General features: G+C 39.7%; 1 protein-coding gene across 3 annotated transcripts in view; it reads left to right on the top strand.

Annotated features, from left to right (window-relative positions):
- Positions 1-16,879, top strand: part of MYH11 (myosin heavy chain 11) — an 89,831-nt gene that overhangs the window by 47,335 nt on the left and 25,617 nt on the right. For 2 of the 3 annotated variants that reach the window (XM_066576229.1, XM_066576231.1), the window contains exons 5-15: positions 4,017-4,119; positions 7,424-7,444; positions 10,053-10,145; positions 11,053-11,116; positions 12,372-12,470; positions 13,744-13,887; positions 14,566-14,661; positions 14,941-15,059; positions 16,087-16,239; positions 16,398-16,571; positions 16,663-16,836. In XM_066576229.1, the coding sequence (XP_066432326.1) occupies positions 4,017-4,119; positions 7,424-7,444; positions 10,053-10,145; positions 11,053-11,116; positions 12,372-12,470; positions 13,744-13,887; positions 14,566-14,661; positions 14,941-15,059; positions 16,087-16,239; positions 16,398-16,571; positions 16,663-16,836 (1,240 nt within the window). The remainder of the gene's footprint in view (positions 1-4,016; positions 4,120-7,423; positions 7,445-10,052; positions 10,146-11,052; positions 11,117-12,371; positions 12,471-13,743; positions 13,888-14,565; positions 14,662-14,940; positions 15,060-16,086; positions 16,240-16,397; positions 16,572-16,662; positions 16,837-16,879) is intronic. The other variant, XM_066576230.1, reaches the window with a different exon arrangement.

Raw genomic sequence — 16,879 nt, 5'->3', positions numbered from 1 at the left:
CGCTCTGTGCCCTTGTGTGGTGACAGCAGTGCTCGATCAGCTGATTGGTTGGCATCTACCACTCAGGACCCTAGCCGGTCAACTCTTGATGATCTATCTTGAGGATAGGGTCATCAATAGTATTTCCCTAGAAAACCCGTTTTAAGATTCTTGCTTTTGTAGTTTGTTACTCAGTGATGTACCTTCTACTAACCTCCTCAACTCTACCTTCCCCAAGGTGTAACTTTATAGTGCCCAAATACAATCACACAATGCCCAGATAAAATTGTCTTAAAGGGAACATGTTGGGTACTTTGTTGCCATCCCTGAGGGTAACGTAAAGTAGACATTTCAGCAGTTTGTCACGTATGAAGCAATGTTCTGTAGTCTTCATGCATTTACATAGTTTACCTGCAGCTCCCTGTATGACAGAGGTTTGGCTTCCACAGTGCCTGGCATGAAATAGATGTGGTATGTTCATGAGGTGACGACACACTCACTGTGATTGGCATTTTTTTCTGTTTGCAGTGTAATAGAAAAATGTCACATGTACTAGGTGGGCAGGACAAGCAGAACCTCAAGAATATGCCAGCGTATCAAGCCGGCTGCGGAAGTTCAACTTCTGTCATACAAGTAGCTGTCGCTAAACTATGGAAGTGCAAGAAGAGTACAGAGCATTGCTCCATAAGTAACAGTCTGCTGGAATCTGTGAGGGCAGCAAAAGTACCTGTCAGGTTCCCCTTTAAGATGCCCAAATCTTATTGCCTGTTCAGCAATCTCTGAAATGTTGTTGTCATTTCATAGTTCTAGGCACCAAGTTTTGCTTATTGGATGCTAGTTTCAGGGGCACTGGACATAAGAGTCAGTAGCCCCCTCCTCGCCCCCCCCCCCCCCCACACCCCAGTGAAAAAACAACCACCATCCTCGCTGTAGTTTAGATTTGGGTTCCCGTTTGTGCGTATAAATGTAAATGGCAGAAATGGTAATTTAGATTAATCTGCTATAATGTTTAAAATTTAAGTACAGTCTTGGGTGTTAGACTCAACTGGCTCATAGTCAAAATACTAATGACCACCTGTCTGTGCGTGCGTTACATACTCCGCCCCTCATCACATGATGGTGATGTCAAAGTTCCGCCATCCCCAGTGAGTAAGTTACATGCTCCGCCCTTGATTACATGACAGTGACATCCTCGCAGGTCCTGTAGGCACACTGCTGCTGTCCTGCTAGGTGTTCAATAGTATTCCATAGCAACTGAGGCCACAGGGGGTTTGTAGGGGATGGAATAGTAATGAACATATACAGCAGCCGTGTGCTTACAGGACCTGTGATGTCACTATCATGTGATCAGTCACCTGTGTGGGAGCAGTTTGGGGCACATGACCAGGGGGTGATCAGTGCGTGCAGGATTCTACTGCGCTGCTTTTGATCCATGTTGTATGAAGAATGTATGTAGCAGAGCTGCACGAGATGTGTATGTAGCAGAGCTGCACGAGATGTGTATGTAGCAGAGCTGCACGAGATGTGTATGTAGCAGAGCTACACGAGATGTGTATGTAGCAGAGCTGCACGAGATGTGTATGTAGCAGAGCTGCACGAGATGTGTATGTAGCAGAGCTGCACGAGATGTGTATGTAGCAGAGCTGCACGAGATGTGTATGTAGCAGAGCTGCACGGGATGTGCATGTAGCAGAGCTGCACGGGATGTGCATGTAGCAGAGCTGCACGGGATGTGCATGTAGCAGAGCTGCACGGGATGTGCATGTAGCAGAGCTGCACGGGATGTGCATGTAGCAGAGCTGCACGGGATGTGCATGTAGCAGAGCTGCACGGGATGTGCATGTAGCAGAGCTGCACGGGATGTGCATGTAGCAGAGCTGCACGGGATGTGCATGTAGCAGAGCTGTACCAGAAACACTGGTAATAATATAATTTCCTAATAATTACTAGTATATAAATATCAGTTGCTGGTTACAATTGATAATGGTGCCCTTTACCACTCTGGGCCTGCACATTAGGGGGTTACTAGGCATACCACGAACATGCTATGTGGATATAAATTCAGACCTTATTTAGTTCAATCTACTTTTCAAATTATTACATGCTGTTAATAAAGAGGGTGTCAAGATCTGACGTATTGATGAGCTATACTGAGAATGGTGGGGTCCATCAGCTGTTTGAGGAGGCTGTGGCATTTGGGTTTGTCTTGTGGGCTAAGTGCAGCTAAGTCCCATTCAGGTGACTGGGATTCAGCTATGATCCCAGGTCTTGCTGCTATGAAATCTTTAGTGCTTTTAGCTACAAAGCGATCTCTTTGGGTTAATTGTTGTTTAATTTGTGTGCTTGAGGTAGAAGGTTTCCGTATGCTATCTATTCTAGTCTACAGCAAGTCTAAAGGAAATTGAGATAAATTATTACTAAACTAATTAGAAGATTACCCAGGTTTAGCCATATGACTCGGGAAGACTGAAGGACGCTTCATTTTAATGTCTAATAATCCGGTAGTAGTATTAAGCAATTTAGCAGGTTTTAGAGGCAGCTAAATGAAATGAATGACGGTATGTAGCTGCCAACAGAGATTCAATTATATAGGAAGCAATTAGTCTGGATACTGTTATGCAACTTTCTCTTCCATCCTAGAAATACTTATTTAATGAGTGCAGATGTTGATTATTATGACTAAAATTCAATATAATTGGGAAGTAAAGTAATATCTGCAATATTGGCAAGCCAATGAAACTGTGATGGACTGTAATGGCAGACAGTAAGTTGGCGATGCACATTTCTAAAGCAGTTTACACCTGTGTTTAGCTTAAAATGTGCTCATTAGGGCTGTATTTACAGCTCATGCATCCTTAGGCACTGAGCCTAAATATATTCAGCAAAGGGCCTTTTACGCTACCCAATTATCACACAATTCTCTTTCTATGCAAACATAATGATAATTTATCTTCCAAGGATGAGTCTGAATGGAGCAGCAGTCGCGCATGCACACTACTGCTCCACTCAAACTCGATGACCAATCCAATGACTCTAATCGCTATAACACTCTTTTCTAGTCTACTTTATCTGGTCCGGAACACCATGACAACTTCTTCCAGTCATGACTACCCTCTGTGGAATTTTCTAAACTAACAACTTTAGCTCCTTGCTTTCTCCCAACACATTCCCACCCTCAACAGCAAAGCGAATTCCCCATCCTGCTGCTCCCTTGAATACTTTTTCTGCCCTCAATACATTAACCGCATCTTTTATTGTGCTTTTTGTGCTGCCCAGTAGCCCCAAATACTGTAGTACTGTAAGATAGTGCTCCACAGTAAATGACACCATAAACACAATGCTCCCCCAAAGCACCCCACAGACGGTGCTCCATAATAACGCCTTTTACATAGTGTCAGTAACTGCAGATGGTGCATTCCAAAGTGGCCCAAAATAAATACGGGAGCACCAAAATACAGATAGTATTTCACAAAGTTCCCCATAGAAGTTGCATCATATAGATGGTGACTAACAATAAATACCACCATACAGATAGTGCCTCCCCAAAAAAAGTCGAACATAAAATTGCACCATAAAATATTGTCATATATAGTGTTTCCCAAGTGCCATATATAAAGTGGCATAATAACTGTTCGGAGTTGGTACAACATACAAAATTCCCATTGAAGAGGATAGAAACTTTGCTGTAATACCAACCCTGGCTGCTGTGGCTGGAATGGTCTGCCACTGTCAAAAATTGGCTCAGTCAGTCACGCATGGGTCCAGCTCACAGCTGATCACCAGGGGTCCCAGGTGGCAGACCCCACTGATCTGCTGTTGATGAACTATTGAGGATAACCATCAATACTTTAAAGCTGGAGAACCCCTTTTAAATAAAGCCAGTCCCAATGCAAAATCTGTAATGCTCATCATGTGCCATTTATAATACGAATATCTTCCTAGTGGTAGAATGGTCTGGTTATGTTACTACCATCTCTGCACCTTCTCCAATAGCTACTCTGTCCTGATTAAAGCTGGATTATTATTTTTTTATTCAGAGGTGAATCTGGAGCTGGAAAGACAGAGAATACCAAAAAAGTCATCCAGTACCTGGCCATGGTTGCATCATCACACAAGGGAAAGAAAGACACCAGCATCACTGTAAGTCCAGTAATAATCACTGATTTACTGATATATGGTAACACTCAACAAACTCTGCACAAGGGTGGAGCCTATAAAGAAAACACAGCGACTCCAGTCATTAGTTCTCCCGCCAAGTAACTGACATAGTAAAGATACACAGCTACATTTCAATGTCCATGTTTATGCATAGCTAAGACTTTGTTTAGTATACTTTGTGTAGTGATCTTCTACAAGCTATTGCGTCCCACTGACAATGTAAAGCAAAATATTTCTTCTATCAAATGTCATTATTTACTCTAAACTGTCTGCAGAGAGGCTAAGCAATATACAGGCAGTGCTTTATTTTGGCTCAGTAACAAATTGTATCAATTGGTATTGAGAAGTGCACAAACTCTTCAGTGTCTATACCCTTTTTTATATGCTAGTACTCCATCAAGTTGTTAAATATTCCTTTTAGCTTTACTTGTTTGTGGAAATGTAGGTTGACAATCAATATGGCTGCCATTTATTTTGGCACAGGGATTGAGGTATATAGTAGTACAGAGTACACATGTCTAAGCAAAAAGCTCCATTAGAGCCACTTCAAGGATATGTTCACATAAGCAAATCTGTTGTGGATTCTTTTTTTAGACAGTTAGGGCGCCCACCCACTGGCGTTTTTTTTCACTGCGAAATTCGCAGGGTTTTTTTCTGCAGGGGGTCTATGGGACTTGTAATGTAAAAATCGCCATCGCGCAAAATCGCGATTTACCGCGATATCGCGATTTTAGCTTTGCATGTCCCATAGCCCAAAGACCCCTGCAGAAAAAAAAAAACGCTGCGAATTTCGCAGTAAAAAAACGCTAGTGGGTGGGCACCCTTAAAGTGACCCTCTGGTCCTGGACAAGCAAAGATGGCCAAACCGCTTCTGATTCCCTGATGCATATTGTGCTCTAGTATATACTGGTAGTTGAAACAAGCAGATTGGAATGAAGAATACCCCTGTAGCGCCACCTATTGGAAGGCAGCATTCCTTCAAGTCAATGTCAGACTTAACAAGTCTTGTAACAATGACTGAGAATTGTGAGTCAAAGCCAGAATCTTCTCCAAAGATCCTGACTTTGGCTCACAATTCTCAGTCATTGTTACAAGACTTGTTAAAAGGTCTGACATTGACTTGAGGGAATGCTGCCTTCCAATAGGTGGCGCTGTAGAGGTAATGTTCCATCCTTACATTTTATATTTCCCAGAAGAGCATGGATGGTCTTGTAAGTCTCCTCACCCATTCAAGGTGCTCTACCTAAGCAGAAATGATACTCTTCCTGACCTTGGTAGCCTTGGACACTACATACTGATCTGCTTGGCCGGTAATGCTCATGTGGATAGCAATGGTCAATCAAAGCAGGTGTAGTGTCTTAGACTCGTGCTCGACATAGAAACTGGTGGGGCTATCTTTGCTTGTCCAGACCCGGAGAGTTGCTATAATTATAGAAATTAAAAGCTGAGACTTGAATTTCAGCAAGGATAGACCAGAGAATTCACCTGCGTACTACTTCCATGGTTGTTTAATGGAACTAAACTGACTTTTCAGTGGCAAATTAATGAACATTATTTTTGCGTTTAAAATCTGCTGCATGTTATTTATTTTGCTTGGATATTTTCCTAAGTATATGAATCTGGGATAAAATACCCCATTACATGTATTTCTTGCAGAATGTTAGGATTTAGCGGATCTTGAAAGAATCCTCTAACAAAATTCTATAAGTTTGAACATAGCCCTAAAGAGATTTGGCCAGGACTAAAGTAAAGGCTCTGTTTTGCCACATCTGTCGGTGGCTGTATATTACAGTTCAACTCCATCCATTGAATGGGGATGAGATGCAATGCCAGACACAGCCCATGGACAGACATGGCACTGTTTCTGGAAAAACAGCAGACCCTTTTTTCAAGTACTAGACAAACACCTTCTAAAGGGGTTATACCAAAATAAACTATTACCTATCCATAGAATAGGTGATAAAAGTTTGATCAGTGGAGGTTTTGCTGCTGATGCCCCCACCGATCCTAAGAATAGAGGTCCTCTGTCCCCCTCTTCTTACTGATGCCTCACTGCATCCACCCACAGTGATGTGAAGATTGAATGAAGTGCCAGTCGCAAATGGGAGGCACAACTCCACTCTCTTCCCTGGTGCTGACTAAGATGGCAGAGTACAAGTGCATGGCTATCTTGGACAGTCCCAATGAAAATTCGTGAAGCGGCATCATGCATGTGCGACTGACTCTATTCAATCTCCTCCTCACTGTGGGGGGTGCAGTAAGCTACAGTGAAAAGGAACTGTTCTTTGTATTGGTGGGAGTCTCAGCGTTAAGACCACCACCAATAAGACTTATCACCGATTTATGTTACAGCCACTCTAAGAATACAAAAGCGAACAGCATGCATAGTCCTTCGCTTACATAAATCTAAAATTGCAGATTTTCACATTCCTTTAATAACCTGCCGGCGTACAGAGAATTTGAGGTCTGACAGCAGAATTATGCTTACCAATGGACTAGAATAGGAATCTCTGCATCATCAGAGTGGTCTGCAGTTAAATTGGTTGTCCAAGACACTTTTTTTCCCTTTGGCTGTATTGGTGGCATGGATGTATACACATGTCATTGCTGCAGCTAATAGCTGACCTCTGTTCTTGTGTAGTACACTTGTGAAGCAAATGGTTCTCTGCAGCAGTCTTTGGGTGTGTATGTATTGGCACATCACTGCTGCAGCCAAGTAAACCTGGCCTGGCAGGGAGTACCCGAGTAATATGGGATCGAACTGGTACCTTCTTTTTTTTTCTTTAATTTTGTAACTTTCCCTTTAATTAAAAAATACAAATTCTTGGACAACCTCTTTTAAAGAGATCACGTCACAATTTTATACACAACTGTTAGATATATAGGCAAGCTCAGGGTGGGCCCACTAGAGTAACAACCACTAATTGTCAGTGACTCTCCATTCTGGATCTTGGAGTTGGGTTCTTAGTGGGCAGCCCTGCTCTATGATGCCCATGTACCTTCAGAAGACAACCTCTTTAAGAATTAATTGCAACTGTAATTGAATATGTCCACAGTCCTTCAAATGTGAGTAGAATAAACAGGGTTATTGGTGATCTACTACTGACTAAAAGTTTTTATGCTATAGTTTCCAGAATTCCCAGCTGTCCAGACTGGACTGTTAATGGGACCATTTGCCCTTTTTGCCTTGTATTCTTTCTGACAGCCCTTTATTATAATAGGGACAAAATGTATTGTATGCCATTTCTGTTTCTGACATTTGTTTTACCACATTATTCAACTACAGCAAGGCCCATCTTTTGCTTACGTGAGTAAATAGATTGTGCAGTGTGTGTGTGTTAGCACAGAGTGGTCATCTGCATGCTATTGTTGCACCCAGTGGTGGAGTAGAGATGGTGGTGGTGAGTTCTTTTGTATCAGACAGTGAAATGCAACAATAGCACTCGTGTTTGACACAAACTACCAGTAGTTAAATAAAGAATGAGCTTTGACTTGTACTGAACTCCGGTTGTCAACCAAATTGGCTGCGTTGTCCGAAAACAGAAAATAAAATCCGCAAAATAGCATATTGACATTAGTATATTTGCAATCTAAAGAAAAATATTGCTATCCTAGTGATATCACATTTTGGCACATATCCGCTTATTCAGCTGGTGGCAATCATTGATCGGAAGTCAAACCTCATAAATTTATTGTGTGTTTTTGATGCCATTGGTTAAATTTTTTGACAGCCCTGAAAGAACAATCAGTTTGAATTTGGAGTCAACGAACTGAAATCGAATTCTAATAGACCTGCTGTGAATTTGCAGTGTGATTGCAATATAGCATGCACCTTCTAAATTGGTACTTTGATGTGCCTGCATGATTGCATGATACTCTGCTTGCTGTTTGAATATTGATGTATTTAGCAGATAACACTAAAATATAGTTTTGGGGTGAGGATTCTTAGCTCTTACATTGATTATAGGAAGAAAGTACTTTAAATAGACATTAGAGAGTAAAACTAGTGGGTGCTAAGCATGCCCATAGATTGGGCTGCACATAAATTCTGTATTCTTGGCCAAGCAGACTGTGCAGCTTGACATTCTCCCCATTACTGGAGATCAACATTCCAGTCCTTCTGTACTGGAAGTAGCCTCCAACTGTATGAGTAGGTGGAAGGTACATTTAGCCCCTAATCTGTGGTTTGGGGGATGTTCAGATTGCCTGCTTAGTTCCCACTATTTCAGTTGCACTTAGTATTATGGGAATAATGCACACAATTCGCTATATCTGCTCAAGCTAATGTGGAATGGAAATTTCTTGCAATTCTCTCATGCTTGGCAGGGGTTAACAGAACATTATGAAAGTATTACACCAATTCTGACCACAGTTACATCTCATTTGTGTTTTTTAAATGGTAAAAACACACTAGGATTTAAGGCACTCATGCCAATTAGAGACCTCTGGCCATGTGCAACTCATTGGACAAGCTTCTTGTTGCTTATGGGACATTCGCACCTTTTCTAATTCCTCCTCTGACTGGGACAAAATGGGAAAATAACCAGTATGAGTTTCAGTGACTCAGTGTCTGGCCTGGATTGATCATTTGGTTGCACAACGCAGGTTTCCATAGTCATAAGAGAGGCAAAAAAGAGGTCAGCACGCAAAAGCCTCAATAAACTTTATTAAATAGAATTCTATAAAAATCACATTACAGAAGAGATGAGTTCCAGAAGAAAAATAAATAATGCATCAAAAAAGGAAGGCATCCAGCATGACATGTAAATAGAGATGTGTGTATGCAAGAGATATCCCATGGTATTAGTCATGTTTACAATGATGACGATAATACAATAAGCATATTAAATACTACATAGTCACATGTACAGGACAATAATAGGAACATGAACATAACAATAGTGCCAACCTTATAACCTGCGCCCGAGGCATGTTTAGCTCAAACTTCAAAAGACTGCTTAGCTTTCAGCCTGAGTCCCCAGAACTAGTGATTCCAAATATGTCCCCTCTGCAACCCTGCAGCTATACCTCATTGTTCCATAGAGAACTGTAGTTCAAAGGTAGCAATATAATGGCGCAGGAGAATTACCCGTATCATTATGCACAATAAAGTGGGGAAGGGGCAACCAATTCAGGTTCTTGGATGATGGTTAAAGACCTCCGTTTATTCTACATTCTATATTGATAGCGCTATGTTTAAAAAATCCAAATGCACATTAAAAAACTACCTATTTAGCATTGCCTACTGCACATTTCTCAATTAAGTTTTCCCTCAAATTGCATGGCGTGCTGTGTACACATTCTTATTCTTACAACACTTGTGTATCTGTGCATGCAAAATCAATGATATTCAAAGGCATTGATTTTTTTTTTCCTGTTGCAGGCTAAGTATTATTGCATTTAGCATTAGCAATCATGTGGCATGAAGTAGCAAATATTCAGACAAATGAAGGGTTAAGCAGGGCTGCTTTAAAGCTTGGTGATGTGCATTAACTCATAACATGGCCAATGTTATGTACAGGTCAGAAGATATGAAGATCCTGGATGTTACTTGCCTGATATTTGCTTTTGCCGAGAATACCAATCCTTCATCTGTGGGCTTGTGCCAAGTCCAATCAGGGCATCTCAGTAATGATACTCAGCAGATGCTGCGCTTGGTCTTTGATCTATGAACATTACAGCACTTACTGTATTATAGCGGCCGCTCTAGACTTCATGCTACAATAGAGTTCTTAATTGCAATTCACCAGCACATCAAGCAATTCCCTCAAAGGAGTAAGTGGCCTTTGACCAGCCATTAAAATTCATATATTCTAGGTATTTCAGGCTACAACCTTAACCTACATTGCATGAATATATATTCTATATAATTGAAATTTATTTCTGTTCATAACAATGGCTGCTATGAATTCCAGGGAGAGCTGGAAAAGCAGCTTCTACAAGCTAATCCCATCCTTGAAGCTTTTGGTAATGCCAAAACTGTGAAGAATGACAACTCATCCCGATTTGTAAGTATCATTCAAGTATCTTCTTTTAAAAAAGGCCCCCATTGAGCTGTCCCCATACACATTAGTGTTCAGTCTTCTAAACATGCTGATAATGGTTGAGCCAGATAACTATCTGATGTGTGTGGGGGCAGCTCAACTTTCCCTCTGACAGATGGGGTCAATGGAAATAAGGATTGGGGATGTTGATTTTTCATTGCTTCATCTTTTTGTTCCTGGGGAGATAAACCAGTATCAGAGCTGTGTGGCTGTGACTTGGCTTCTTCAATACATGTGGCGCAGAGTGCTAAGGCAGCAGTAAAGCAGTCCTAAGCTCTCGCTCACAACCTGAAGGTTGCTAACTCAATCTCCGATGGTTCGGGTAGACAGCTCAAGGTTGACAGCTTTCCATCCTTCCAAGGTTGGTAAAATGAGTACCCAGCTTGGTGGGGGGTAATAAATTATCTGAAAGCGCTGCAGAATATGTGGGTGCTATACAAATTAAAAGATTTAATTTTTTTTTTTTCCTTAAGGCACCTATGCATGTTAGTGAAAAGTCATCTGCATCCAGTGATTTCACATGAGTATAGTTCCCCCATTGAATTCCAATGCCTGATCCTTTTATTCCCCCTGGAGTTATGATGTCACCATAAGTGGATGGCTGCGGCTTTCTTTACTATCTGCAGATAAAGACAGATGAGTGCTCGGCCAAACAGTATTCATTTGTATGGGGGAGCTAGGAGAAATAGCTGCCGGCTTGCAGTTATTGAAGGTGTATGGGTACCTTTTACTTGTGAGTCTGCCTTATAGTTGGAGAAAAACTGTTTTAGGGTACCATAGTATAGTACTGCTTACATCACATTTATATATGTATTTCTCTACATAAATTTGGATAAAACGCATAGTAATAACTTTTTTCCTATTTGTGTAGGGTAAATTTATTCGTATCAACTTTGATGTTTCTGGATACATTGTTGGAGCAAACATCGAAACTTGTATCCTTTTTAGTCTGTTACAGAAGAATGCGGCCTGTTGGATAAACAGACAGGATTTAAATGTCTTAGTAAGGAATATATCCACAAGACAGATATATCTAAACATCTAGAAATGTGGACACTGTTTACAAAGACACTAAATGTTCAGTTTCTTCATTTCCAAGACGTACTTATCTTCACTATTGCCTGAGCCAGAGGAGTCTTTACTTTGGATTAAATCTTCCTGTCAGGACATCTCAGTTCTTATGACATAATTTACCATTTTACTGTCCGATTTTTATCTGAAGTGTTAGGCAGTCCTTTTAATTTAAAAGAAAAAGTAAAATGGGGTTAAATTTGTTACACTTTGACACTTTTTATTATTAAAAAGACTATAAAAGTTAAAAATCCTAGTCGGCAGCAATCGGGAACAGTCTTGGTAGGGCTCTAGAAACTGCAATTCACTGAATGTCACACATGCAGTTGGTCTTTCCAACTCATAATTTGGCAGATGTTGCTTGGTAAACCAAAAGTCCTCAACAGTTCTTCATATACTGTGCCATTCCCACCTGAATGCTGCATTAAGCCAATGTACTCCCCTGTGTATGATATTGCATGCAGAAATGAACATGTAGCCTTGATGGGGGTTGAAACAGTGACACGTTAAAGGAACACTGATACTCCTAATGCAGCTTCTGAGTGGACGTATAGGGCATTCCCATTATATAATGTTATAACATATAACTAGGATATGCCATTATATTATATTCAGGGAGGGTTTCCCACTAACTCTCAAAATGAAGCGGTTGCAGACACAGTGGGTGGCTGACATGCAAGGAAAAATGTTGAAAGAGCTGCACTCCCTTTAGATTGGTTGGGATCCCAGAAGTTGGGCTTTCATGATCAAAAATTGATGGCATACTTTATTCTAGCAATATGCCATCACCTATAATATTTGGAAAACCCCTTTAATTGCTGAGAAAGCTAACTTAACCAACTCGAACATTACGCAAAGAAAGTGTTACTTATTCTATGTTTGAAAGTCTTATACATAAGTCCCTTATCCCTGAATGTTGGCTGCTATGCAGGACGGATTGCACTGAAATGTTTGATGCAGAGGTTAAATACCAGCGGACCATTCCATATAAGGGCTAATAGGATTTTGGCATCATGTGTCACTGTATAAACACGCACTGACATCCAACTTGTTTTCCATCGTTATCTTTTAAAGTGGTTTTCTGTTGATGCAATGTTTGGTTCTTTAATAATGAAACAGATTTGCTTGAAAAATCTCGTGCTATCCGGCAAGCTAAAGAGGAGAGGACTTTCCACATATTTTACTATTTGATTCAAGGAGCTAAGCCCGCATGGAAGGGTATGTAGTGTGCATCTGTCCATTAAAAGAAGTGCTGTGACCTATTCATCAAGAATGTTGGTGAGGCGGTGTAAGACGAATTTGTGTTTATCAAGGAGAAGACAATCCCAGATCTCGTGTAGAAGTCTGGGCCCATAGGAGAAATACAAATCACTCCAGCCTTATTGCGGTATCAAATGATTTCTAATGTGTTCAAAGTTGTGTGTGGTTTATATACCACGAATGACATCACAGGAAAAGTACATACCTCCAAGACTAATAAGAATACATGATAGGGTAAAACAAAAATGTTTAACATAAGTTACACCTTTTAAGGTGTAACTATAATATACAAAGAAACCGCTATGATTGCAATGGGAAGGTAAGTAAAGGGGGCGGGGTTGGGAGACTGTCTTATCTTCTGTCTGCCTTTATCCCCTACCATTCACTGGTATATAGAAAAGGTTTCATTTAATCCCTTCACTACTTATGCTAACAGGATGCTATATCTTCCTAGTCTACAATCTAATAACAAAAACAATTAACTGATACATTGATCTACAATTTTCTTAACAGGCGGTACCCCATACAAGGTCAGCCACTGTATCCACAGAACATTACAAATCACAATATCCAAAAAATATATATTTATCAATGATTCAGTAGACCATTAAAAATCCCCTACATCCTTTTATCTACATATAAAAAGGTATACTTCAGCAAGGTAAGGTATGCTATCTGCCATCAGAGAAGGCAAGCACAGGTAGCAAATTGCTGGTTACATACAAAGAATAGTATGTAGCAAATGATATCCTCATACGAACATGGACCTAGTCAAAGGATTGCATTCACAAAAATGACAATGGATTCAATACATCTATTTCTGTATACCTGCATTTCTGAAACCTTTTAAATCCAGGTCCCACATAAATGAAAGGCAAAAAATGAAAAGATGCCACCACAACTTCCATTATGGAGATGGAAGAGCTTGGTGCTTGAATAACCCCTCTGATCTTACTATCCCTTGTAGGAGGGAAGGCTTCAATTACTTTTTATTTGATAACGTTATAGCACCTTCAGAGTTGAGACCCCTGCACAACTTATACTTCCCATATCTGGAAAAAAGGACCGGGCCACATACAGCAGCAAGAAGAGTCTCTTCATTATAAACATCCTTAATTTAAGTCCTAAATCCTACAAAACAACCTAATACAATAAACTCTGACAATAGCAGTTTCCTATAAAAGTCTAGATATGTTTATTTACACATACATTGCTCTGTTTCTGTTTTCAGAGGAGTTACTATTAGAAGGGTTTTCAAACTACACCTTCCTTTCCTTTGGTTATGTACCCGTCCCATCCCAGGATGATGGGGACATGTTTCAAGAAACTTTGGAGGCCATGGACATCATGGGATTCAATGAAGAGGAACAGTTAGGTAAGTGATCACCCAACCTACTTCTTTTAAGGACTTGACTCCTTTACAGAATACTGTAGGTACTGCACTATAAGTGTTATAACGCCTTGATCTTGCAAGGACTATTAGGCCACATCTCTGAGGCATTATAGGAAATGTAATGTAGTTGTCTAACTGCTTCAAAATTCACACCAAATCTTGAGCTAAACCTGACATAAGAATTTGTAGCAATTATATTAAGTTTTTCGCCTTTGAAGTCTTCAAAATCAGCAATTAAACTAATCTTGTGAATATGAAGCACTCACCCTTAATATCAAGGTTGGCGTTTTTAATATTGTAGGCTTTAACCTCATCCTTATTAATACAATGATCAGAACGAAGTACAGCAGTTCAAACCTGATCTATAGCAAAACTTGAAGAGGCGGCAGGAAAAATGTAATATAATTCGGTGCACAAGTGATGGACCGCAAGTGTGGAATTTCTAGCTCTATTATGAAACTTCTAACTGGTTCACCACAGTGTTACCATATCCTAATCCTGCATGTAGAAAAGATAAAGCAAGGATTATATACATGTATTACTCAAGTTGTCATGATACTCGAGGTTGGTTTCATAGTCCTAAACATAATGGATTGGCAAAATTGTTGGCTTATTACAAATTCATATTATAGTATGACTTTTTTCCCCCCAATTCGACAGCAATGATGAAGGTGGTATCATCGGTCCTCCAGCTTGGTAACATTGTCTTCAAGAAAGAAAGGAACACTGACCAGGCCTCCATGCCAGATGACACCGGTATGGTACAATTGAACTAAACATCTGCTTCTCTGCGGCGTTTCAAATATGCAATATGTTTAGAGGATCTATATAGATATAATATGAATTATATTATATATGGGATATAATATAATACCTTGTATAGAATACTCTGAGCCTGTCTGGGTTGAATTTCTGGTCGACAAAAGCATAAACAAAGTAAAAAATGAACTGAATGTAAAAAAATCGTTACAGTGAATGAAAAGCAGGTCTAATTATCTACCAACTTGTGACTTGATATGCCTTTCTGATCTTCAGCTGCCCAGAAATGTTGCCATCTTATGGGAATCAATGTCACAGACTTTACAAGATGTATTCTTACTCCTCGCATCAAAGTGGGAAGAGACCTTGTGCAAAAAGCTCAAACCAAGGAACAGGTAAGTTTACAATAATTTACACTTAGGGATGCATAAATCTTATATGGTAGTCAGTAAAGTACATTTTAATTATGCAATGTTTGGTGCTGTTCTGCAAAGAGAAATGTAAGATTAAGTGTAGAGTGAATCTTAGAGAGAAGAGCTCCTGATTCTGCCACTAATATATTCTTGATTTTGATCTTCGTTTTTTTGGTCTTTTTTTAGCTGGAGCCACTGAATTGATCTATATTAGTGCCTGTCATATTTCCTCAGATGTTCACTTATTGGGGGAATTAATCAGCCACTTTAAACTTTTATAAGATTTTATTCACTAAAGATTTTTTTTGTTTTTTCGTTCATAAAAATAGTTTAGTTTATCAAAGTAGTTTTTTTTTTTTTTTTTTTTTTTTAGTTTGGGCATGTTTATAGTATATGTAAGTCAGGATTAAACCTTACCAGGCAATATGAGAAGCTCTGCTATGTCTTCAAGCAACACCTTCCAAATCTGGGAGCATAATTTACTGGAGAGAAGCCACATAATCAAAATGTTCTGAAAAGATGACACTGAAGATTATCGCCTTGAACAAAATGTCTCCACTTGTCAGAGAGCCAGCCCTTAACTCTATTAATCAAGAGTTTCCAACCTTTTGCGCCTTGCATGCCACATTCAGCTTTCGTTGAGGGATACGAGTTACATTCTGCTCAAAAATAAATTCAGATCATTACTCTACCATAGAATAGACAATTAATTTACTGTCCAATTTTCCCCCAAGCACAAAAAGTTAATTGTCTATTGGACAGGGTGTAGAATAATGCGGTTTTAAAATAGCACAATGTATGTGCCTTAACAAGCAAGAATTTTACTGTAAGATTATCCTCAAACTATTTACATATCTTTATCCTATAGTTTTCCAAACCTTAAGATATTTAAACCTTAACTTTCCCATTATTAGGGTGTTCTTCTGTTATGATTGATTCTTTTTGCATATTGTTTTCTTGGGAGGTTGATTAACTTATTAATTCTTCAATGTTTTTTTTCTACAATTAGGCTGACTTTGCAATTGAAGCTTTGGCTAAAGCAACATATGAACGTCTCTTCCTTTGGCTGCTTAGTCGGGTCAACAAAGCTCTTGATAAAACGAAGAGACAGGGTGCTTCTTTCCTTGGTATTCTTGACATTGCTGGTTTTGAAATATTCGCGGTAAGCAAAATGAGCTAATGATAATATGCTTTACATGGTTTCGAAATACAGAAATGTGACCAATGCTTCAGTCAAGGATTACTTGAAGGACAAATATTTTGATACTCAAAGGGATGTTTAATTTTACCTTCATTTAATACTATATTTAAACGTTTTAGGTCAACTCCTTTGAGCAGCTCTGCATCAACTACACCAATGAAAAACTCCAGCAACTGTTCAACCACACTATGTTCATTCTGGAGCAGGAGGAATACCAAAGAGAAGGCATTGAGTGGAACTTCATTGACTTTGGTCTAGATCTGCAACCATGCATAGAGCTCATTGAGAGGCCTGTAAGTCATGTGTAAGATGAAGTATAGTTTTCAAAGCAGAAGATGGATGGTTTCATGTAGTTGATTACATTTTTAACCCGTCTACTTGTAGAATAACCCACCTGGTGTTTTGGCTCTTCTGGATGAAGAGTGTTGGTTCCCTAAAGCCACTGATGTTTCATTTGTGGAGAAAGTGATACAAGAACAGGGGAACCATATTAAATTCCAGAAGCCCAAGCAACTGAAGGATAAAACCATTTTCACCCTTGTTCACTATGCTGGAAAGGTATGACTTATTTCCAGGATTATATGCTGCACTGCAAAGATCT

Source organism: Eleutherodactylus coqui, chromosome 8 (assembly GCF_035609145.1).
Source record: "Eleutherodactylus coqui strain aEleCoq1 chromosome 8, aEleCoq1.hap1, whole genome shotgun sequence".
Taxonomy (NCBI): Eukaryota; Metazoa; Chordata; class Amphibia; order Anura; family Eleutherodactylidae; genus Eleutherodactylus; species Eleutherodactylus coqui.
This window is presented reverse-complemented; position numbering and strand designations above follow the sequence as displayed.